Below are 25557 nucleotides of genomic sequence, written 5' to 3' on the forward strand. Positions count from 1 at the left end.
TTAATGTTTATCTTTGAGAAAGAGAGAGAGCAAACACGCAAACGGGAGAGAAGCGGGGGGGGGGGGGGACGACAGAGGATCTGAAGGGGGCTCTGTGCTGATAGCGGAGAGCCCAATGGGCTGATCTCATGAACTGTGAGATCATACATGACCTGAGCCAAAGTTGGACACATAACGGACTGAGCCAACCGGGTGCCCCTATTTCTTCTTGAGTTAGCTTGGTAGCTTATGTCTTTCAAAGAATTTGTCCATTTTATCTAAGTTGTTGTATTTATGGGCACAAAGTTGGTCATACTATTGTTATTACTTTGTTATTAATAGCAGTGCTATCTCACAGAAATAGGAGTTATATATATAATTTAAAAATTTTTAGTAACCATATTTTAAATAGTAAAAAAAGGTTTAATTTTAATATTATACTGTATTAAAGTATTATAATTTTGACATGTATTCAATGTTAAAAAATGACTAAAATATTTTACATTCTTTTTTTCACACTGTCTTCAAAGTCTGGTTGCATTCTATACTTATAACACATCTCATTTTGAACTAGCGACATCTCAAGTGCTCAAAAGCCACAGATGGCTTAATGGCCGCCATACTGGACAGTACATATCTATACAATCTATGGTGACAGCCCCCTTTCATTACTTGTATTAGTCATTTATGCCTTCTCTTTCTTTCTGATCAGTCACGATAAAGGTTTAAAAATGTTACTGATCTTTTCAAAGAACTAGCTTTTGGTTTCACTGACTTTCTTTACAGCTTTTGGTTGTCAATATCATTGAATTCTGTTTTTTATTTCCTTCCTTCTGCTAGTTTGGAGTTTAATCTCTTCTTCTGTTTCTAATTTGCTAAAGCAGAAGCTTAGACAATTGATTTGAAATCTTCTTTAACATAAGTACTTAATACTACATACTTCCCTCTACCCACTACGTTAGCTACATTCTACAAACTTAATAATGACTTCAAATAATAGTTTTTTTTTTTTTTAAATGTTTATTTATTTTTGAGACAGAGACAGACAGAGCATGAACAGGGGAGGGTCAGAGAGAGAAGGAGGCACAGAATCTGAAATAGGCTCCAGGCTCTGAGCGGTCAGCACAGAGCCCTACGCGGGGCTCGAACTCACGGAGTGTGAGATCATGACCTGAGCCGAAGTCGGCCGCTTAACCGACTGAGCCACCCAGGCGCCCCTCAAATAATAGTTTTAATAAAAAAATTGTAAAATATCAATTGACAGGATAAATCATCACATCCACAAAGTCAATACATACCAACTGAGTTTTCATCATCTTCTAGAATGTGACTTCGCTGTCTAGGACGACCTGAAGCCAGCATGAGGTCGTCATCTTCTTCCTCATCATTTATAATTCTTTTTGAAAAAGAAGGGGTCTCCACTGCATTGTCATTTAGAAAATCACCAGCATTATTTGTATCATCTCCATCAAAAAGATCACTGTAATCTTTTTCTACTCTGCTAGAGACCTTGAGCAAATTAACACAAATTACAAAGATTAGTGAACTATTTAAATAAATGCAATTACTCAAAAGCCAATTCTGTAATGTGCACCTATATATTCTACCAAGTAAGTAAATTCCCTGACAAGAATTAATTAATAAATGTATTTATAAGAATTATATTTCTGTGAGACTTAGTCCATATTTTAATTTTTTTTTTAACATTTATTCATTTTTGAGAGTAAGAGAGACAGAGCATGAGCAGGGGAGGGGCAAAGAGAGAGGGAGACATAGAATCCGAAGCAGGCTCCAGGCTCTGAGCTGTCAGCACAGGGTCCAACGTGGGGCTTGAACTCACAAACTGCAAGTTCATTACCTGAGCTGAAGTTGGACGCTTAACAGACTGAGCCACCCAGGCACCCCCCCCCCCCAGTCCTTATTTTAAATGCCTTATAGTATTTATGGATGGGACAGGAGTGTACAACAGACATATAAAAAAATACTGTATATACCCAAATACAAGGCAAGGTTTTACTCCTTAAAAGTCATTCTCCAGAGAAGTGACCTATAAGTTCCTACAAAGTCTCTCATTAGTCATTCATTTATTTTATTTAAAAAAAAAATTTTTAATGTTTATTTTTGAGAGAGAGACAGGGTGTGAGTGGGGGAGGAGCAGAGAGGGAGACACAGAATCTGAAGCAGGCTCCAGACTGTGAGCTGTCAGCACAGAGCCCGATGTAGGGCTCGAACTCACGAACTGCGAGATCATGCCCTGAGCTGAAGTTGGACGCTTACTGACTGAGCCACTCAGGCACCCCATTCATTTACTTTTATTTTAAATTTATTTTTATTTTGCTTAGGTAGGATATGTTTGCTTTCAATTATCTCAGTTAAAGCTAGTTTTTTGTGGGTTTTTTTTTTTTTTGATGCTTATAAAAGTAAATGGATAGAACCAATAAAAAAATAAAGGAGGCAAGGAAATTCAACATTAATCCTTCATTCCTAGGAATATGAACATACCATTGCAAACACTAGATGTCACTGTAAATGATTTTTTAGATCACTTTATTTATTTATTTGTTAGGTAATCTCCACATCCAATGTGGGACTCAAACTCATGACCCTGACATCAGGAGTTGCAATGCTCTACTAGACTAAGCCAGCCAGGTGCCCCATAAGATCACTTTGAAAAACAAATAGTTTCTCCACATCCTCTCCAGCATCTATAGTCTCCTGATTTGTTCATTTTAGCCACTCTGACTGGCGTAAGGTGGTATCTCAGTGTGGTTTTGATTTGTATTTCCCTGATGAGGACTGACGTTGAGCATCTTTTCATGTACCTGTTGGCCATCTGGATGCCTTCTTTAGAGAAGTGTCTATTCATGTCTTCTGCCTATTTCTTCACTGGATTGTTTTTCAGGTGTGGAGTTTGATGAGTTCTTTATAGATTTTGGATACTAGCCCTTCATCCAATATGTCATTTGCAAATATCTTTTCCCATTCTGTCAGCTGCCTTTTAGTTTTGTTGATTGTTTTCCTTGCAGTGCAGAAGCTTTTTATCTTGATGAGGTCCCAATAGTTCATTTTTGCTTTTAATTCCCTTGCCTTTGGAGATGTGTCAATTAAGAAATTGCTGCGGCTGAGGTCAGAGAGGTTTTTTTCCTGCTTTCTCCTCTAGGGTTTTGATGGTTTCCTGTCTCACATTCAGGTCCTTCATCCATTTTGAGTTTATTTTTGTGAATGGTGTAAGAAAGTGGTCTAGTTTCATTCTTCTGCATGTTGCTGTCCAGTTCTCCCAGCACCATTTGTTAAAGAGACTGTCTTTTTTCCATTGGATATTCTTTCTTGCTTTGTCAAAGATTAGTTGGCCATACATTTGTGGGTCCAATTCTGGAGTCTCTATTCTATTCCCTTGGTTGATGTGTCTGTTTTTGTGCCAATACCATTCTGTCTTGATGATTACAGCTTTGTAGTAAAGACTAAAGTATGGGATTGTGATGCCTCCCACTTTGGTTTTCTTCTTCAATATTACTTTGGCTATTTGGGGTCTTTTGTGATTCCTTACAAATTTTAGGATTGCTTGTTCTAGCTTCGAGAATGCTGGTGCAATTTTGATTGGGATTGCATTGAATGTGTAGATTGCTTTGGGTAGTATTAACATCTTAACAATATTTATTCTTCCAATGTTTTTCCATTTCTTTGTATTTTCTTTAATTTCCTTCATAAGCTTTCTATAGTTTTCAGCATACAGATCTTTTACATCTTTGGTTAGGTTTACTCCTAGGTATTTTATGAAACAGGAACCCTCTTGTACTGTTGGTGGGAATGCAAACTGGTGCAGCCACTCTGGAAAACAGTGTGGAGATTCCTCAAAAAATTAAAAATAGATCTACCCTATGACCCAGCAATAGCACTGCTAGGAATTTACCCAAGGGATACAGGAGTGCTGATGCAGAGGGGCACTTGTACCCCAATGTTTATAGCAGCACTTTCAACAATAGCCAAATTATGGGAAGAGCCTAAATCTCCATCAACTGATGAATGGATAAAGAAGTTGTGGTTTATATACACAATGGAATACTACTTGGCAATGAGAAAGAATGAAATGTGAACTTTTGTAGCAATGTGGATGGAACTGGAGAGCGTTATGCTAAGTGAAATAAGTCCTACAGGGAAAGACTGATACCATGTTTTCACTCTTATGTGGATCCTGAGAAACTTAACAGAAGACCATGGCAGAGGGGAAGGGGGGAAAAAAAAGTTACAGAGAGGGAAGGAGGCAAACCATAAGAGACTCTTAAAAACTGAGAATAAACTGGGGCGCCTGGGTGGCTCAGTCGGTTAAGCGGCCGACTTCGGCTCAGGTCATGATCTCGCAGTCCGTTGAGTTTGAGCCCCGCGTCGGGCTCTGTGTTGACAGCTCAGAGCCTGGAGCCTGTTTCAGATTCTGTGTCTCCCTCTCTCTGACCCTCCCCTGTTCATGCTCTGTCTCTCCCTGTCTCAAAAATAAATAAAACGTTAAAGAAAAAAATTTTTTTAATAAAAAATAAAAAAAACTGAGAATAAACTGAGGGTTGATGGGGGGGTGGGAGACAGGAGAAAGTGGGTGATGGGCATTGAGGAGGGCACCTTTTGGGATGAGCACTGGGTGTTGTATGGAAACCAATTTGACAATGAATTTCATATTAAAAAAAAGTGAATAGTAAGCAGATACACTGTAGAGCTCATAAGTGACTCCTATAGCATGAATGAAAACTGTACAAATGTTAATACAATGAAAACTTGTGGTATAAAATTATTTTTTACTTTTTTTAATTTTGAGAGAGCAAGTGAGTGTGAGTGGGGGAAGAGCAGAGAGAGAGGGGGGTGGGGGAGAGAGAAAATCCCAAGCAGGCTCCACACTGCTAGCACAGAGCCTGATGTGAGGCTCAGTCTCACAAACTGTGAGATCATGACCTGAGCTGAAACCAAGAGTCTGACTGAGCCATCTAGGCAACCCAAGTATGGTATAAAATTCTAATGATAGCACCATTAAGATTCAAAAGGAACTGGGGTGCCTGGGTGGCTCAGCTGGTTGAGCATCCAACTCCTGGTTTCAGCTTGGGTCATGATCTCGCAGTTCTTGAGTTCAAGCTCCGCATCAGGCTCTGTGCCAACAGCTCAGAGTCTGAAGCCTGCTTGAAATTCTGGGTCTCCCTCTCTGTCCCTCCCCCACTCACAGTCTGCCTTTCTCTCAAAAAACAAACATTAAAAAAAATTTAAAAAGATTGAAAAGGAACTTTATTACAAATATTTTAGATCGAGTACATAAGACTGTGTTCTAGAAAACTAATGTTTAATGAAATAAGAGAACAGAAAAATGCTTCTAAACTCCTACATTTAGACATATGACACAATAGTGTTTCAGTTTTAATCATTATCTATTTAATCGATCCTATTAACTTCCCTATATTAGGAAAGATGAAGATTTGTTATAATTCTCAACCACCCCTACTCTCTTATGTTTATGTATAATATTCTATCCCAATCCTCCCAATATAGATTAATTCTCATTTTGGTTGGATCAATATGCAGGAATTAGATTATTAGGACCATTTAAATGCTATTCCTAGTCGAATAAAGATAATAGCAACACTTATAAACTGTGCTAGAGACTGTTCTAATTCTATATATAACTGATATAATCCTCACAATAAAATCCTAGGCAGTAGGCATTATTCCTATCCTCATTTTATAAATATGGTATATAATGATCACTTTTCCCTTCTTTTACAACTTTTTTCCTGGAGTTAAAAATCTTCTCTCTCTTTAGGTCTTTTTTTCTTGGATAGATTCCCCAAAGACGATTCTTCCAATCTCTTGCCTGAAAAACCTAAGACTGACTGACAACGCTCTAGGAGTCAAGGATGAAAAATAAGCTGAGAATTTTAACATTCAAGTATATACACTTTCATTTAATCCTTTTCAGTACAGTATTCCCCTTTTGCCCAGTGCCGCTCAACTGTACCCAGTGTTCTGACCAAAGACCTTCTCTGTTTTACCTTTTCCAGAGATCTAATCTCCAGCATCCTGCCAGAATATACATGGCAGTGAAGGAAGGCAGTTACCTAGCTATGCACACCAATGTTGAGACTGGAGACATCTACTTGTTCATTAAACCAACCCTCCTATTTTTAGCCCCACTTCTATAAGTAACTAGTGCTACCAAATTCTGAATCATTGAGGATTCAGTCAGGCAAGGTGAACTGCATCCCAGCTTTCCCCCAACTGCAGTCTTCGGAATCAATTTTTTGACTTTTTGAGAAGCTAAACTTAGTTTCCAATCATGCTTCTGTTTTTCAGTCCCCAAATTTTGTTACTATCACCACTTCAACTGTCTTCTTTAACCTTATCAGATTATGCATTTAAAAAGAACTATTTAGTGTAATTTTAGTGGGGGTTCCAAATATCAGGTTGTCTGAGCAGACATAAATGGATGTATTAAGTCCACGATCTTTAACTGGAACTCTAAACCAAGACTTAAGTTTGACTGGGTATATTTGCCAGGCAGGGGGAATAATGAACAAAACCAAGGACTTGTATAAAACAAGATGGCCTATTTAAAGCAATTTAGTTAGTAAGGCTGGATGGCTAAGCATTAAGAGATATAAGGATAGCTCTAAGAATTAAAGTGAATTCAGAGCTGAAAAGGTTGATAGGCTACACTAAGTTATAATTATTAACTCTAATTTTATCTATATTTACTTAAATAACAATCCCCAGAACATCAGGATACTAAAATAGTACGTCACAAAGGTATTCCTTATAAAGCCAAGGAATATTAATAGGCATTTTACTGAGGGGAAAAAGTTTCTCAGTAAAATATATTTGGGAAATATTACGTTAAACAAGTTTAAACAGTTTTCTTTATGATAAATCATTAGTGAGCCTCTAATAATAATAACGAATTATAACTTTCCAAGAAAGTAATGTTTTTTGTGATGTTTTCCAAATCCATATGACCACAAAAGACTGAAGAAACTATTCTACAACATATTACTTATTACCTTACTACTTGATGTCTTTCCATTGGGTTCACAAACATTTTCCAGGAGCCCTAGATTTCCTTCTGCATCAGTATAAGCTATTCGACCAGAAGTAGGATGCCATGCCAGGCCACAAATTGCATAACCTTTTTCATGTTTCACCCTAAAAATTAAAAAGTGAGTTCTTAAAACACTACCAAAAAATATATAAACTATACATTTCTTTAGGAAAATTTTAGTTAGAAAACGTTAAATGATTTCTAACAAACTATTAACTATGTTCGTATTTTGACAATCTAATAATTGTAAATTTGTAATGTTTCAAAATAAAACAAACCAAAATCTAATAGGAAAAAAAAAAAGCAAAAGAGGGGTGCCTGGCTGGTTCAGTCTGGCGGTTCAGTCAGTAAAGCATACAACTCTTGATCTTGGGGCCATGAGTTCAAGCCCCACACTGGGTGTACAGATTACTTTTAAAAATAAATAAACAAACAAACAAATAAATAAGTTGAATCATACCTTTCCATGCAACCTTTGGTTTCCACATTCCAAACTATAATTAAACCATTAATACTCCCTGCAGCTAAATATTGCCCACAGGGAGACCAGGTTACTATATTCAGGGCCTATAGGAAAAACAATAAATAACAATTTGCATAATTTGAAAATAAACACTTATTGCCAAATTCAAATTTTTATAACCCATATTCTGTGTAACTTATAATTAAATTAATTCACAAATGGCAAGACAGTTTGCTTATTCAACTTTCTTTTTCAATAATAATTCAACTATCACTAAGCAGTTATTACTTTGTTTACCATGAGAAAATTATGCTGGCACAATTTTAAAAGCAAAATCTAAAAACTGTTATTATCCTAGAGAGATAACAAAAGGTATCCTCTTAGCAGTCATCACCAAGATGAAGAGAACTAGTAAGTGAAGTGAACTGTACTAAGCCACTGTTGACCTACTGGGCCTCTTGTTTCCTTACGTGCCGAATGGGTGTGTATAAGAGGAGAGAGAGAATATAGAGCAACAACCTTTCCTGCTCTAAAATTCCAGAGTCCATGATCATAAGTCTCAATAAAACTCATTTAACAATAAAGGCTAATTACTGATCATGTGAAAATAACATGTTCTAATACTATGTTAGAGTTAAATTTGACTTCTTATAAATTAAGAAATTTTCTTACCAACTTCACAAAGAGAAAGCTCAGACAAGACCTAGCAAAGACCTATCTACTGTCCAGTTACTGGCTAAATGAAGACAGGTTGAGGGACAAAAGTTGGACACATGAACAACAATCTGGCATTGTTCTCCATTTCCAACAACACTTAACTGCGATTATATTTAGTCCAAGTATACCTGAAATATTCCTGTTAGCTAATTCAAAGTGTCACTTATAAAACTTACCTGAGAGATGAAATTATCTGAAAGATCAAACTGATTATTCCAAGTTTCTCTTCTATATAGCTTAACAGATTTTTCCACAGGAACTGCCAGTAACTATTAGGAAAGAAAAATGATTTAAACAAAAATTTACAATAAATTAAATTTGAGAGGGAAAAAAAGGCAAAAAGTTCACCAAAATAAGCCTAGAAAACATAAAAGCAAATTTGTATTTTAATTGGCAACTAAAAACTCAGAAAACTACTTAAAATTTTGATAAGCAAAGAATGAATGATCACTCTATTTGCTTGCACTGAAAACCAGAGTACTTATAGTTATGTATTTTTAATACTGCTTTTCAGGAATCTAAGCCCTTTGGATCTAAAAATTCATCTCATTTGCTAAAAGGAAAGAAATAGATCCAGAATGCTTTAAACATCTTAAAAGGAAACTTATCGACTTACATATTCTTCCAAGCAAATAGAAAAAATTAAATCAGTATATTCTATGCTTATCACAAAAAGAAAAAAGTATTATTTATGAACAGAAAAACTATGTTAATTGTATTGATTTTTAAATTAATTAATGTTTCATAAGCAAAGAAAAATAAATCCTAAATTCTACAACTATCACTTTAATGCAGAATGTAATCTTAAGAGTTCACATGATATAGGGCATCTGGATGGCTTAGTCAGTTAGGCATCCGACTCCTGATTTCAGCCCAGGTCATGATCTCATGGTTTCGTGGGTTTGAGTCCAGTGTCTGGCTCCACACTGATGGTATGGAGCCTGCTCAGGATTCTCTCTCTCTCTGCCCCTCCCACTAGTGTTATTCCTCTCTGTCTCTCAAAATAAATAAATAAACTTAAAAAAAAAAAAAAGTTGATGATACAAAGGACACAGATTAAATAAAGTCTCCCTCCCATCTCTAAATCCTATTTCTACTTCCCAAAGGTACACATAAGCATAGACTCTACAAGAACGCATAGAGGGGTGACTTTCATTCCTGATTTCGGCTCAGGTCATGATCTCACAGTTCATGGGTTCCAGCCCCACTTCGGTCTCTGTGTTGACAGCTCGGAGCCTAGAGACTGTTTTGGATTCTGTCTCCCTCTGTCTCTGCCCCACCCTCAATTGCACTGTCTCTCTCTCAAAAACTAGTAAGTGTTAAAAAAATTTTTTTTTCTTAATTCCTAAGAATGGAATATATTTTTTTCTTTAAGTCTTCTTTTACTGCTCTTGATAGCAAGTTAAAATTTTTATAGCTCTTTCACATTTTTGGTAAGTTTATCCCTAGTTATTTCATCTTTTTTGATTTCACAGTAAATGCATCATTTTTTTCCACACCATGTTTTCTAAATGGCTATTATTTATATGTGATTGCTAGTGGTTTTGTGTATTAGTTTGTTTCCAGCTACCTTATTGAATTTTCTTATTAGTAATATTTTTCCCTCCATTGATTTCTTAAGATCTCCTTATATTCAAGCATTTCATTATCTTTCCTCTCTTCAAGCAGGCCCTATCTTTCTACCATCAGTTACTACCTCCAAAATGTGAAATGGTAGTAGAAAGAACAGACATAACAAGACTGTTTTCCAGAGTTGTTCCATTAAATACAATGTAAAGAAGAATATAACATTAATTCATTCAAAATGTACTCTTCAGAAAAAACCTTTATGAAGTTAAAACGTTTCTTAAAACATTTCAGAATTAATTAGTTGGCTTGGGGCACTAAAACTTATAACCTACATAAAATAGCTAAAACTTAAAAAACAAATTCTACTATTCTCACATTCAAAGTTGACAAGAACTAGAAGAAATAACAAAAACAAAGGTTGAAAAATAAGAGTCACTTACCTTCCCACCTTTTGGCTGCCAAGCAAGTCTGCAGATTGATTTTGCATTTATCACATCATTGCATTTTTGTAGCAGTGGCCAACTAATAGCACATGTCTGATTTTTAAAAAAGAAATTTATTTCTCTTTACTAAATTTCTTCCAAAAAGATATGCAGAATAGAATAAATTTAATAGGTGATTTCTTCAAACTGATATGTGGCTAAGAGAAAAGCAACTTAATTTACTTTCATCTAATTATGATGAAATTACTAAATTACTTTAAGTAATTCACAGGTATAAAGAGCAAAAATCTTAAATAATTAAATTAGAGTATTTCCTGTGTAGAATAAGCGAACAATATACTCTGAATAAATGTACACACACACACAAAAACCCCAATACATTAAAATATTAAAGTGTCTACAAAAATAAATTTAAGAGATCTCCTAGAAAATGTTAAGGTGTCAAAGTCAACCCTTCTGAACAGTTCAAACATGAGGGGAAGAAACTGTGCCTATTGAGGAGGCATACCTGTGGGGGATATTTTTCTCATCAGCCACATTATCTCTAGAATGCCTCAGGAAGAATTAATTGTTCCCTGTGCCAATCTAGAGAGCACTTTCTTGATATCTCCTTCAAAACTTTTAACAGGTTGGTTAGAATAAGTCGTTTATGTGATTCTCCAAATAAAGTGTGGCCAATGTCTTTGTTTTTGTATCCCCAACATCAAGGTCCCAACACATGGTAGTTCATTTGTAAATACACATTGACTGAATTTTCCCCACTGATTTATAAAACCTAAAAATGAAATACAAATCTATTGCTTCCCTTGTGATTGGGTACAAAAGCAATTAGTCTTCAACACACTTTTGCATTAGATTATCATAGGATTTGATCACAGAAACAGTATTCAATGCTACTCAAAAGAAAAAAACTAAAAAGAAAAAGAATTAATTTAGCCTAATGATATGTAACACCCCATTTATGACAGAAATGAGCAAAGAGTTTTAAATTCAAGTTGAGAAGTTTACCTGATCTGAAATTTGCCACACTTTGACAGATCCATCACAACTAGCTGATGCCTGCAGAAATAAAATAATAAATTTCTCTATAGTTACAACCATAATACTATATGGAAACTGGTTCAACTGATAAATCAAACAGCCTTTTTATCAACTGTGTGAAATATTCTAATTCTCTTATAATTTTAAACATACTGAAGAAAAACAAACAAACAAACAAACGAACAAACAAACAAAGGGGAAAAAATGATTACCAGAAAGATGTCCTTAGGATCAAAAGAAAGACTTAAAATAGGGGCATCATGTCCTCGAAATGTTTTCTGTTGGCTGCAATCCATCACATCCACAACTTTGACTAGAAAATCACTGTGAACAGTAAGAGTAATGTATAACAGGTATTAATATAAATGTCAATACAAAGCCTCTCCTAAAACCTGACTCAAATATTTCAAGAGTAAATGCCATAATTTTTTTATAGCAATTTGTAAAATTTGGCATCAAAATTTAAGGACTTACCTTTTAATTTTGCTCTGTAAAAATACCATAAACACGATTCAAGATTTCCCATTAAAATACAAATACTTTCTGGGGCTCCTGGATGGCTCAGTCGTTAAGTGTCTGATTTCCACTCAGGTCACGATCTCACAGTTCGTTGAGTTTGACCCCTGGTCAGGCTCTCTGTTGTCAGCTCAGAGCCCACTTCAGATCCTCTGCTTCCCTCTCTCTCTGCCCCTCTCCTGCTCGCACTCTCTTTCCCTGTCTCTCAAAATTAAATAAAAACGTTAAAAAATAATAAAAATTAAAAAAAAATTAAAAATAGAAATACTTCCTAAGTGACTTCCTCAGTTATATCTTAAGCTTCTATTATTTACCAATTAATTAAAGTCACAACCATTTTTTAAAGTCTCAATAATATTTATTTAATTTTTAAAAGTTTATCCATTTATTTTGAGAGAGAAGGAAAGAGCAAGAGCGGGAAAGAGGCAGAGAGAGAGAGAAAGAATCTCAAACAGGCTCCGCACTGTCAGCATAGAGCCTCATGCAGGGCTTGAACCCACAAACCGTGAGATCATGACGTGAACCAAAATCAAGAGTCAGATGCTTAACCAACTAAGCCACCCAGGCACTCCTCAACCATATTTAAAAGTACTATGCCTTTTACTCCACCTCAGCAATTTGTTTTTTTTTCCTGTGACAAATAAGCATCAAGAGAAACAACAAAAATCCTACAGTACAGTCCACATTCTACCCAAATGATTTTTGAAATTTTGTATCAAACTATCATGTTTCCCTAATCTGTTTCAGCATCTACTGAACAGGTTGTCTGCAAAGCAATGTATCTCAATTCACAAAGCGTAGGTTGTCCTCAAAAACCTTTACTGAACACTTGAATATAAAAATTAACAACAACAAAAAAAAGGGCAAAGTCCTGAAAATGCTACCCTGAAACCAACACATGGCCATTCTGTTCTAGTATTACTTCCTTTTCTGGTATCAAAGAGCCTCACCTAGATCCGGCAGCAATTTTTACACCATCTCCATTAAAGACCACATGGTTTGCATTTGTGGTAAAGCGAGTCAATATACCATCTGGAACTCCTTCAGGAAATGTGTGGACTTGAACAGTATTGTTAGATACTGCAGTGACCAATTTCCCATTCTAAAAGAAAAATAAAAGAAATATTACAAAAAAAAATCCAAATCAATTGAGAGTCTCTTCACACTTAACAATCCTATAAAAAAAATCTTATAAATGTAGTTAATGTCAAGAGAAAAATCATCACTCAGTATACAACTTTCCTGAATGTCTATTAGCAAGAAAAATTTATTTACTACCTTTATATAATTTAATTCCCTCTTCACCAGCCAAATTTTTAGCCTCTGGATTTTCTTTTTTTAAAGGTGGTTCTTGGGGATTTTCTATGTTGTTTTTTTTTTTAAACGTTTATTTATTTTTGACAGAGAGAGAGAGAAAGAGACAGACAGACAGAGAGCATGAGCAGAAGAGGGGCGGAGAAAGGGAGACACAGAATCCAAAGCAGGCTCCAGGCTCTGAGCTGTCAGCACAGAGCCCATTGCGGGGCTCGAACTCATGAACTGCAATGTCATGACTAGAACCGAAGTCAGATGCTTAACAGGCTGAGTCACCCAGGTGCCCCAGAAAGGTGGTTTTTGTTAATGTTTATTTATTTTGAGAGAGAGAGACAGACAGACAGACAGAACGCAAGTGGGAAAGGGGTAGAGACAGAGGGACAGAGTGTCCCAAGCAGGCTCAACGCTGCCAACACAGAGCCCAACATGGGGCTCGATCCTACAAACTGCAAGATCATGACCTGAACGGAAATTAAGAGTCGGACACTCAACCAAGTTGTCCAGGTGCCCCTTAAAACACTAGACAGAAAGATGGTGGAGTAGGAGGACCCTAAACAGAGTATACTTAGAATGATGAGCAACGAATAATGTATAGAATTGTTGAATTACTATATCATACACCTGAAACTAATATAACACTATACGTTAATTATACTGGAGTTAATATAGATAATTTTTTTAAATAATAAAATTAAATTAGGGGTGGCTGGGTGGCTCACTTAGTTAAGCATCTGACTCTTGATTTTGGCTCAGGTCATGATCTCATGGTGGTGAGAATGAGCCCCACATTGGGCTCCATACTGGGCATGGAGCCTGCTTAAGATTCTCTCTCTTCCAGGGTGTCTGGGTGGCTCAGTCAGTTGAGTGTTCGACTCTTGATTTTGGCTCAGGTCACGATCTCATGGTTAGTAGTTCAAGCCCCAAGTTGGGCTCTGTGCAGATAGTGCAGAGCCTGCTTGGAATTCTCGCCCTCCTCCTCTCTCCCTGTTCTTCCCCAGCTCATGCACACACACTCTCTCTCTCTCTCTCTCTCAAAAAAAAAAAAAAAAAAAAATTCTCTCTCTTCTTCTCCCTCTGCCCTCCTGTGCTCCCACATGCACTCTAATAATAAACATTAAATAATAAAATTAAATTTAAAAATTAAGAACACTAAATAAACGGAAAATTTTAGGATATGAAAATGATCAGGAGAGACCATTGCTTTGCAGAGATTTTAGCTAAGAATCATAAAAGGTAAAGTATCTGCCCTGGAAACTTAATTTTATTACTTCTCTAGGAGGGGCTCTGATAAATCATATGGTCAATTTATTAATTTAGATTAAATGGTAACTGCCAAAAAACCAAATACTCAAGTTTGTTAAGGAATATCCTATAGCAACAGATCTCAGCCATATTTGCACATGTAAGACCCTCTGTCTATCTATAGCACCTGCTCTCACTCCAGTGGAAAAAGAACTTAGTAATACAGTGATATGTTACTATACAGAAAAATTTGGGAAGATGTATACATCTGTTCAAGTAACAGTACAGATGATTCAGATTTGAACTACAATATATACTTATCTTCAAATACTGGAAAACTGGTAAAAAGTACTGTTTATGCCTACATTGTAACTACTGGATGTAATTAAACAATCCACAAAAGACTACATCTATAATGTTGAAGCTAACAATAATTTAATGTGAAAACAAGAGAATCAAGGAAAAACTATAACCAACTCAAGACAACACTGATGATGCTACATATTCTTTGGCAAAACTGCAGAAACACCCACTATCTGTGTGCATATACAGGAATTATGCAACCTGGCTGTGCTTTACTTGACAGATCTCTCAGTAAAATCAACGAAGCACCCTCAGCTCTAATAAACAATTTCAGTAATTTTTAAATAACACATTAACTAGCCCTCTATTCATATGAAAATATTAAAGTATATCTATACTTCCTCACCCAGGAGACCTGAACAAAGGACTTGTTTTGAAATCAATTTCCAACCAATCTATTGAGAAATCAAATCACTATCAGTACTTTGTCAACTAGTAAAATTGAAAAAAAGAAAAACAAAAAAGAAAACACCCAAAAGATCAGGGCTCTGGTCAGATCACTCTTCTCCCTGGTGGACTGACAGGAATGGATCCCAGCACAGGCTGACTTGAGCTCTAGTCCACGGTGTTTCTTACCAACTGTGTCATTTGACCTTCCTCAGAGCTTTGACTTTCCCATGAATAAAACAGAGGTAATTCCACATACTTCTCTATAACTTTGTTAAAAAGCCTTGACAACGTAAAATACCATGCAGACGTTAACTATTACTTAACCAATTGATTTTCAGTTTCACTATTTTAGAGTGGTATTTTCTCCATTTTGTTATCCAATAAAACACCTAACTGTACTTTCCTGTACCACTGACTCCAAAACCATAAACAATTATGTTTTAAATGAAATGTGTTGTAAAGCTGTCAACTTTACATGGTTATTTGGTAATGTCATTTCAATGAAGTACCATCACCTTTATTTCTAAAGCCAAAGAAAACACTTTAGCGCAGATTATCAGATTTCTAGTGGACTGAATAATGACCCCCGAAAGGTGTACCTAAATCCTAAACCTAGGTACCTGTGAATGTGATCTTATTTGGAAAGAGCATCTTTGGCCGATATAGTAAATTAAGGATGTAAATCCAATGATTGGTGTCCTTATAAGAAAAAGGAGAGGAGATTTGAGACACAAAGACACAAAGAAAAAGGCAATGGGAACATGGGAGGTACAGATCGATGCTTCTTCCAACCAAGCAACACTGAGGATTACTGACAACGACCAGAAGCTAGGAGAGAGGCATAGAACAGACTCCCTCAGAGCCTCTAAAGGAGCTAACTGTGCCAACACCTTGGTTTCAGGCTTCTTGCCTTCTGAACCATGAGACAACAATTTTCTGTTGTTTTAAGCCACCAAGGGTTTGACAATTTGTTCCAGCTTCCCTAGGAAACTACTACAAGACCACTTTTTTTCTTCTTTACAGTCTTCATATATAAATGTAGTGCATACTTACTCTAGAAGAAAAATAGCAACATGAAAGTGTTCTGGGCAAAGAGTGAGTTTCCCTACTCTTATGAAGTAATCTCTGTTAACATTTTGAGTTAAATCTTTCTAACTTTCTTACACACATATGCAAATTTCAAGTATATATATGTCTGTGTATCCTTTATTTTAACAAACATAAGACTACACAATACAGGCTGCTGTGCAACTTTTTCATTTTTCAACTCACTGTAAACATCTTTGCTGATAGATATATAGCCACACCCTCATTTTTTTTTTGTATCTGCATAGTATTACATTACAGGGCTCTACCAATTTACAAAACAAATTCTCTTTTGAAGAACAATTGGTTCTAATTTTTGCTATTATAAAAAGTAGTTTTACTAATATATCCTTGTCCACATAAATATGAAAGTATGTATTTCCTCAGGGTAAATAGCCAGAAATGACTATGTGCATTCTAAGTTTGATGTATGGTATCAATTTACTTTTTAAAAAGCTCCCCAGTTACACTTCCAGCAACTGTTGTGCAATACTGTAAAATAATAGAAAATAGATATTAGCCTTTGCCTCCCATTCCTGGCAGAGTTCTAAAACCCTTGAAACTTCCTAAGTGATAAGACTACTAGGAACAGCTTTTGTTCTAATATTTGGTCTTTGACCCTGGTTCCTGACACAAAGCTCTTAAATCTCTTGGAATTTCATCGGTGATAGAAATGTCTTTTGTCCTAAGGAGGCAATTCTTGGCAGACTCCTGGATAACTTCAGAATGAGGGCTCATGATTACAAAAACCAAACCATGGGGCGCCTGGGTGGCTCAGTTGGTTGGGTATCCGACTTCAGCTCAGGTCATGAACTCACAGTTTGTGAGTTCAAGCCCCACATCAGGCTGTATGCTGACAGCGCAGAGCCTGGAGCCTGCTTTGGATTCTGTGTCTGTCTCTGCCCCTCCCCGCCCTCTCAAAAATAAATAAACATTAAAAAAAAAATCAAAATTAGAGGCTTGGAACTTTTAGCCCTACCCCACTTCATCCAGGAAAAGGAGAAGAGCTAGAAATGGAATTAATAAACAACCATGTCAATGTAATGAAGCCTTCATAAAAATCCCAATAGCATGAGGTTCAAGGAGTTTCCAGGTTGGTGAATATATTCACGTACCAGGAGGATGTTCAGACCCCAACTCCATGGAGAAAAAATACCCTCCCAGACCTCATACCATGTATCTCTTCATCTGCCTGTTTACCTGCATCCTTTATCTATACTTCATTATATAATGAACTGGTACCAGTGTTTCCGCCTGAATTCTGTGAGCTATTTGTAGCAAATGACTGACACCATTTCATTTTCGAGGGGGGGGGGCATGGGAACCTCTGATTTGTAGCCAAGTAGGACAGATGCTGTGGGTAAGCTGGGGACTTACTACTTTCAACTTGTATGTAAAGTGGGGAGCAGTCTTGTAGCACTGAGCCCCTAACCTGTGAGGTCTGTGCTAACTCTGTGCTAGTGTCAGAATTGAACTGAACTATAGGACACCCAGCTAATATTACAGAAATTTGTTTGGTGTGGGGGAAAAATCCACACATCCAGTGGTTGAGGTGTTAGGAGCATGGTAGTAGTGTGAGTGTAACAGAAAACCACAAGTGAGTCTTTTTCATTTACAAATACTTCTCCAAGTCCTCACTATTGTTGGAATTAGCAATATTTTTCATCCTTGCCAATCTAATGGAAAAAAAAAAAATTCCAGTTGTTTAATTTGTACTTCTTTGCTTATTAGTGAGATTTAACTTGTATCTAATGTATGTTAGTCTTTTGTATTTTTCCTTCTGGGAATATATTTTCTCTTATAGGTGACCATTTAAAAAAGAATACCTAATATCTAAAGACCATCTCATTCAGGGCTGCCTGGGTGGCTCAGTCAGTTAAGCATCACATCTGACTTTGGCTCAGGTCACAATCTCACGGTTCATGAGTTCGAGTCCCACGTCAGGCTCTGTGCTGACAGCTCAGAGCCTGGAGCCTGCTTCAGATTCTGTGTCTCCTCTCTCTCTGCCCCTCCCATTTGCACTGTTTCTCTCTCTTTAAATAAACATTAAAAAAATAATAAAGACCATCTCATTAATTTACTTTAATGAGCCTGAGTTTGAAAATATGTATTTCTGTGAAAAGATTTTTTTCTACCCAAATACAATACACTCAACTTAAAATTCATCACAAATTAAAAGTTCAGTGGTTTTTATTTTTTTTTATTATTTTTTTTTAATTTTTTTTTTCAACGTTTTTTATTTATTTTTGGGATAGAGAGAGACAGAGCATGAACGGGGGAGGGGCAGAGAGAGAGGGAGACACAGAATCGGAAACAGGCTCCAGGCTCTGAGCCATCAGCCCAGAGCCTGACGCGGGGCTCGAACTCACGGACCGCGAGATCGTGACCTGGCTGAAGTCGGACGGTTAACCGACTGCGCCACCCAGGCGCCCCTAAAAGTTTAGTGGTTTTTAAATATTTAGATTGCCAAGTCCTTCTGAAAAACGTGTCTCCATTCTCCAAATGACCTACATCTCATTTCCAGACTTACCTTACATAAAACATCAGAAACATGAAACACGTAAATATCTTGAAAAGCTAGAATATTCCTCTTTTCTAGTGTGATTCTTCAAGTTATCTAAATTAGTGAACTAAAAACCTGAAAATGCCATGGAGTTTTCTCTCAAAGAGAAAAGGGAACATTTAAATCTCAAAAGAAAACATATAATTTCTTGCATATATTTTAACTGGTTTACCATTAACACATTAATCATCTTTAATAAAACATCCAGATTTAAAAAATTTTTAAATATTTATTTACTTTTGAAAAGAGAGAAAGCAAGTGGGGGAGAAGCACAGAGAGGGAGACACAGAATCTGAAGCAGGCTCCAGGCTCTGAGCTATCAGCACAGAGCCCAATGTGGAGTTCAAACTCACAAACGTTGATATCATGACCTATGCTGAAGTCAGATGATTAATGGACTGAGCCACGCAGGCACCCTAAACCATTCAGATTTTAAAGCCATTCAGATTTAGGTCTTACCTGTAAAAATTTACGGCATTATACATATTTGAATATTACTATTTCATAAGAGAAACAAAAAATACCTTTACATTCAAAACTGCAACAAAAATATTCTTCACCCTTGCATAAAAATCACACAGCAGTATCATTTCTCATTGTTAGCTGTAACTGTTTTCAATACCTTCAAAGCACATGAATATGCCTTTTCTCCAACATTAATAGATTTAGGATCATCATCATCCAAATCTTCCCAAATCCTCACATCACCATCACTTCCACAAGTCACAATACAACTGTGGAGGAAACACAGTCATTAAAAGGTCACCCAGTTTCAGCCTTATTAATTTTTTTAGAATACTACTTTATCTTTTTTTCCAATAAAATCAAGGTGTTAATCAATGTTTTCTTATTTTACATACCTAAACTTCAATAACGAGGACTGCTAATCTCCTATTCTATAAAATGAAAGGTGAATTTAATGTTCCCTACAGTTCCTCCCTGGCATAAAATTCTTTGTAATAATGTAAGAAAGATGAGTGTGTAATCTAACAACAGGGACTAGGTCAACCTTGCTCACCATTGTGCCCTTGGCACAAAGCAATCTCTGACAAATAGAAGCCTTGATAAATGTTTGTAAAATGAGTAAGTGGACGGATACAAGAACTCAATTATCCAAAGCTGATTATTCAAATGGCTATAACTCTCAAATCTTGTTTTAAACCTCTTGTTTCCTGGTGCTTTATTCATTTGGTATGTGTCCTATCTGTAGGTGTCGTGACACATACAAAAGGAAACAAAACACAAAAATAACATGGTCAATGGCAAAGAGAAGCCATATAAAGAACTATAGAGGTTCAGAAGAAAAAGATTAATTCCCACCTGGAAAATCAGAGGGATTCAAAAGAAAGAAGACACTGGGAAGTCAAAGGGCAACTAGGGCAAGTAGAATTAGATATGCTAAGATTGGTGAAAAGAGCAGCTCCAAACAAAGGAAACCACATGAACAAAAACACGATGTTAGTAAAGAATGGGGAGTTTACTTAGCAGACAGTACAGGAAATTGAGAAAAAAAAATGTAGATTGGGGGTCATCCTATTCACAATGATCTTAATGCCAGAGTAAGGAGCTTGGACTCCCTTTATAGGAAGTAAATAGGAGGACCATTAGTCTGTTTGCCCAGGACTTTCCTGATTTATGCATCCTGCTAGTTTGTAATCTGTCCTCGATTTTTCACTTTAAAACATATCAGTATCAGCACACCTGGCTGACTCAGAAGAGCATGTGACTCTTGATCTCGGGGCTGAGCATTAGAGCCCCATGTTGGGTGTAGAGATTACCAAGGAAATGTATAAACTTTAAAAAATAAATAAATAAAATGTAGTACCTTAAAAAAAATATATTAGTATTACATGCATCCAAACTTGTTGGGTGGGTTTGACAGACCTCTTCTTTGCACTTCCAGCTTCTGCCATGGTCTTGTTTAGTAGTGTAACATGTACAACGAACAGAGTTCTCACTTTATCGCATAGGTAAATCTGAAAGGCAACCAGTGACAACCCATCTCCCCATTCCAATCCTTTCTTGATGCAACATAATACCATCCTTCACAGACAACAGGTGTTAACAGTTGGTTCACTTTGATTAAAACCAAAGTGAAAACAGTCAGGAGGCCCTAGAAAGAACGATTTCTTTCAGTCTTCAATGGTGATGGGATAAGTATTTCATATTGCTTCCCCTACTAACTATTTGGTGCAACCAGCTAGCCAGCAAAGGAGATGTAGAAAGTTGGTGGTACCATTAGAATATTAGAGTGAAATGTGGTGGAATTAATGAGAAATATATGCAAAAAATAGCTCAACAGTCCCCTGAAGAACTTTTAGAGTAGTATGAATATTCTTCTGACACTGTTTTTGTCACTTACTATAGGAATAAAACATTCATTTTATTATTGATTATGCCTTTTAATAAAACACCTTTCAGTAGCAACAAACTAAAAAAAAAAGATATCAAGTACACGTTTAACAAAATATTAAACACTAAATTTCTGCTTCTCAAGAAGCTGATAATGAAAATGTTAACATGAACAAAATGTTAGTGGACATTTGCTACAGGGGCTGTTGTGATAATACCAAACTCAGGAAAGACAGAAGACACAGAACTCCTGAAGAAACTTGAGCATCTACATTGTAAGCTAGTAGTTATCTTGAAACTTCCTGAAAACCATGTTTCTGCAGCTGCAGAAAGTGAGTTGGCATCTTGTCAGGCATGACTTTTCATAATAATTCAGTACTGTCCAATAGAACTTTCTGAGAGGATGGAAATTGTTTGGCTCCTGAGCAATTAAAATGTGGTTTCAAATGTGGCCAGTGTGACTTGAGGACCTGAATGTTAAATTTAGTTAACTTTAATTAATTCAAATCTAAATAGCCACATGTGGCTAGGCTATTGTACTGAACAGCTCAGCACTAGAACAAACAACAGTGGTTCTAAATTAATTTTGTTCATTTTTCATTTTAAGTTTTCTAGTGCAAGTAGGAAGTAAAGTTATAGCTGTTAATATACAATCACCATTAGTAAGAGAACTTTTCGGCGCGCCTGGGTGGCTCAGTTGGTTAAGCGTCCAACTTCAGCTCAGGTCATGATCTCGCGGTCCGTGAGTTCGAGCCCCGCGTCGGGCCCCGTGCTGACAGCTCGGAGCCTGGAGCCTGCTTCAGATTCTGTGTCTCCCTCTCTCTCTGCCCCTCCCCCGCTCATGCTCTGTCTCTCACTCTCAAAAATGAATAAAGAACTTTTCAAACAGTTAAATGATACTGGTTTTATTACAATGTCATTACAACGTTTAAATAGAAAATCAGTCAGATTGATTCCAATAATGGTTTAGTTTTCTCTCCAGTTCACAGAAACAAAGTAAAGCTTCTGAAAGTTTATTCTGTGGAAGTAAAACATCTAACATTATTGGGAATTCTAACATCATTTGCAAAGTTTAATGCTAAAGATAAAATTCTTAATTTTCACAGTAATACCCATTTTGGTAGAGCACAGCACTGTGGTAAAAACAATGCACTTACTAAATTAAGAAATCTATGAAACACAAATGTACTTGGAATTGAAACTATAATTCATAACCAAATGAACTATAAAAATGTATGAATCAAAACAGAAGCCACAATAGTTGGGTTTTGAGATAATTTAGTTTATACCTACAATGACTGAACAAAATTTTCAAAACAAACTGATATTAGATACACGAAAATACTTCAGCAGTGCAGAAGATGGTTTCTCTCCTGCCCATCAATTAGATTTTTAAAATATATGAGTCTTTGAAGAGTGACTTTATAAAACCTAAGTGTCCTATAATGATGGTGTTATTATCATCTTCATCACCACCACCACCACCACTATTGGAAACACGTTCCCTAAGTCTTAGTTGCATTTTGTTCAAAATCAGTTAACGATCTTTAAGCATTCAACTCAAGCCTTTGAAGCTTTTGGTTAAAGGCAGTTAATGAAAACAAAGCTTATGGACAGGAAGACACTAAAATTTATCCCTACAAAAGCAAATTAAAAATTGAACAACTTGTACATTAAAAGCTGAAAGAGTGAATGATATCATTTTGAAATTCTCTCATTGTACTCTGGAATATCTTGACTTGTAAGAAGAATCTTCTGAGGGAACCCCTCTTTTTAACTATATAAATTTATATTCTGTACCAAAATAAAATGAAACTTAAAATTTGTGAAACATTCAAAGAAACCAGAAAACTTACTTGATGAATTAAAGAAAAAAAAAATACATATATAAAATATAAAAAAATAAAAAGTAAAAAATATTGAAGAACTTACTATCGAAAAAGGGCACTCTGAATGAAGGTAAAAAGACAGAACCCATAAAAATACTGAAAGTAAAAGATTTACCCATTTCAATTAAAATAGATTTTTAAAAATTGAAGACTCTTCCAGTTAGTAGGATTTTCTCAGAGCTTACCAGGTATGTGAGAACCTAAAGAAAGTTATTTTCTTATACTGAAAAATATTATGACCCTAGGGCACTTGGGTGGCTGAGCCGGTTAAGCATCTGGCTCTTGATTTCAGCTCAGGTCATGATCTCACAGTTCATGGGATGGAGCCTGCTTGGGATTCTCTCTTCCTGCCCCTGTGCTGGGGGTCTCTCTCAAAAACAAATAAATAAGCATAACAAAAAAAAGAAGAAAAAATATTATGGTCTTAAAAAAAGAGTTAACTCATCTTGCTTCAAGGTCTCAGCATAAATGCAACTCTGAGGATGACTGCAGCCAATTTTATAAGAAAAATAAAAATAAAAATAAGACTATATTGAAAAAAATATATTTTTCAGAAAAATGCCATGTTAGAGACAGGCTAAAAGAACTGACTAAAGTAGATGAGTATGTACCAAGAATATTCTACTTATGTAAATGTTTATATGTTTAATATTTAGAAAATCAATGTAAATTTTTTAAATGTTTTAATATCATAAATATGTCTTTAGGAAAAATATTTTAAAACAGGTTTTTGTGTTGTTGTTTTGTTTATTTTAGAGAGAGAGAGAGAGGGAGCACGTGAGTGAGCATGAAAGCAAGGGAGAGGGGCAGTGGGAGAGGGAGAGAGGCAGTGGGAGAGGGAGAGGGAGAGGGAGAGAGAGGGAGAGAGAGACAGAGAGGGAGCGAGAGAGAGAACCTCAGACAGGCTCCATGCTCAGCACAGAGCCTAACTGGGAGCTTAATCTCACAACCGGGAGATCATGACCTGAGCCGAAATCAGGAAATCAGATGCTTAACCAACTGAGCCACCTAGGTACCCAAAACACTTTTTGAACAGAAATGTTATAGCTCTATCAAAACAGAATAATTTGCTAATCAATAAATAATTTTAAAAATTATAATTTTAATTCTTTTGAAATCCTTCTCCCCATTCTCAAAGGTGTCCCGGTTTAGATGATAAGAAAACCACTGTAAGTTTCTGAGTATAAGGACTAATTATATCATGTCTTTATCGTCTTTGTGACATAACTACAAGAAGCCAATGATTACCAAGGCATTTCTCACCATCATTCTCCATCCTCACTGAGCAATGTTCTTTTCCTAATCTGACCACCTCTCCCAAACCCTTCCATTGTGCCTCATGAAATTCATGGTTAGGCACCAGACTATCCTCAGCTTTTTTCCTGAACACTTCTTCTGAGAACACAGTTTCCTCTTCAATCCTCTTAAAAGGTGGTTGATTTCTGGGGTGCCTGGGAGGCTCAGTCGGTTAAGTGTCCAACTTCAGCTCAGGTCATGATCTCGCAGTTTGTGAGTTCAAGCCCTGCGTCAGGCTCTGTGCTGACAGCTCAGAGCCTGGAGCTTGCTTCAGATTCTGTGTCTGCCCCTCCATGCTCATGCTCTCTCTCTCTCTCTCAATAATAAATAAACGTTAAAAGAAATTCTTAAAGGTGGTTGATTTTTCTTCTACATTCCTTTGGGGCCTGTCAGTGGGCCTTCGTTCCATTTCATTACCACTTCCATTCTATTGCTACACCCCACTCTCTTTAAAAAGGGGGGGGGGGGCAAAAAACTGCTATGAGACCACCTACAAATTCCTAAACAGAAATCTCCCATATTCCCTAAGGATTTTTAGCACAAGGTTCATTGTCATTCCCTAACAACACTATGCCTTTTAAAAAAAATATTTGTGAATTTTGAGAGAGAGAGAGAGAATGAGCAGGGGAGAGGTAAAGAGAGAGAGAGAGAGAGAGAAAATCCCAAGCAAGCTCCACACTAGCAGCTCAGAGCCTGACTCGGGGCTCTATCTCCTAACTGTGAGATCATGACCTGAGAGCCGGATGCTTAACCCACTGAGCCACCCAGGTGCTCTGAACAACACTATTCCTATCATAATTCTTAGTATTTGTAATATCCATATACACGAAGCCTTCTTATACTAAGTCTTGTCCTTCATCTCAGACTCCCATTGTCATAGAGTAGATTTTGTCTTTACCAATATTGCAAATTCTTCATAATTTCAATTTCAATCATCCTAATCACTTATCTTTTTATCTTATACCCTTAATATCCTAGCTTCAGCCATTTTTTACTTCTATTAGGATCTACAATCTATTGAAACTAACTTCTCACTATCTCTCACTCCCTCACAAATTCTCACATCCCTCCTAATCTGGCTTAGATTCCACAACCTGTTCTTAAAATCACTTCTTTGCATCATCCTCAAACCCCCTCCCTTCATCATACTTACCTGACAAAACCCCAACCCTGGTTAAATCCAACTCTATGCCCATTGATAAGTAACATTTGCAGCTAAACGTGGCTAGCAAAAAACACATAACTAGGCTGTCTGATCTCACTTTAAA

At 36.4% G+C, this 25557-nt stretch overlaps 1 protein-coding gene across 2 annotated transcripts in view; it reads right to left on the reverse strand.

The window, feature by feature from the left end:
* WDHD1 (WD repeat and HMG-box DNA binding protein 1) overlaps positions 1 to 25557 on the reverse strand; it is a 66131-nt gene that overhangs the window by 37204 nt on the left and 3370 nt on the right. For both annotated transcript variants that reach the window (XM_007083326.3, XM_042989742.1), the window contains exons 3-11: positions 19375 to 19486; positions 12745 to 12896; positions 11491 to 11602; positions 11246 to 11296; positions 10235 to 10330; positions 8402 to 8494; positions 7506 to 7612; positions 7008 to 7149; positions 1278 to 1488 (exon numbers count right to left, since the gene is read on the reverse strand). In XM_007083326.3, coding sequence (XP_007083388.2) covers positions 1278 to 1488; positions 7008 to 7149; positions 7506 to 7612; positions 8402 to 8494; positions 10235 to 10330; positions 11246 to 11296; positions 11491 to 11602; positions 12745 to 12896; positions 19375 to 19486 — 1076 coding nt within the window. The remainder of the gene's footprint in view (positions 1 to 1277; positions 1489 to 7007; positions 7150 to 7505; positions 7613 to 8401; positions 8495 to 10234; positions 10331 to 11245; positions 11297 to 11490; positions 11603 to 12744; positions 12897 to 19374; positions 19487 to 25557) is intronic.

This window comes from Panthera tigris, chromosome B3 (genome assembly GCF_018350195.1).
Source record: "Panthera tigris isolate Pti1 chromosome B3, P.tigris_Pti1_mat1.1, whole genome shotgun sequence".
Lineage (NCBI taxonomy): Eukaryota > Metazoa > Chordata > Mammalia > Carnivora > Felidae > Panthera > Panthera tigris.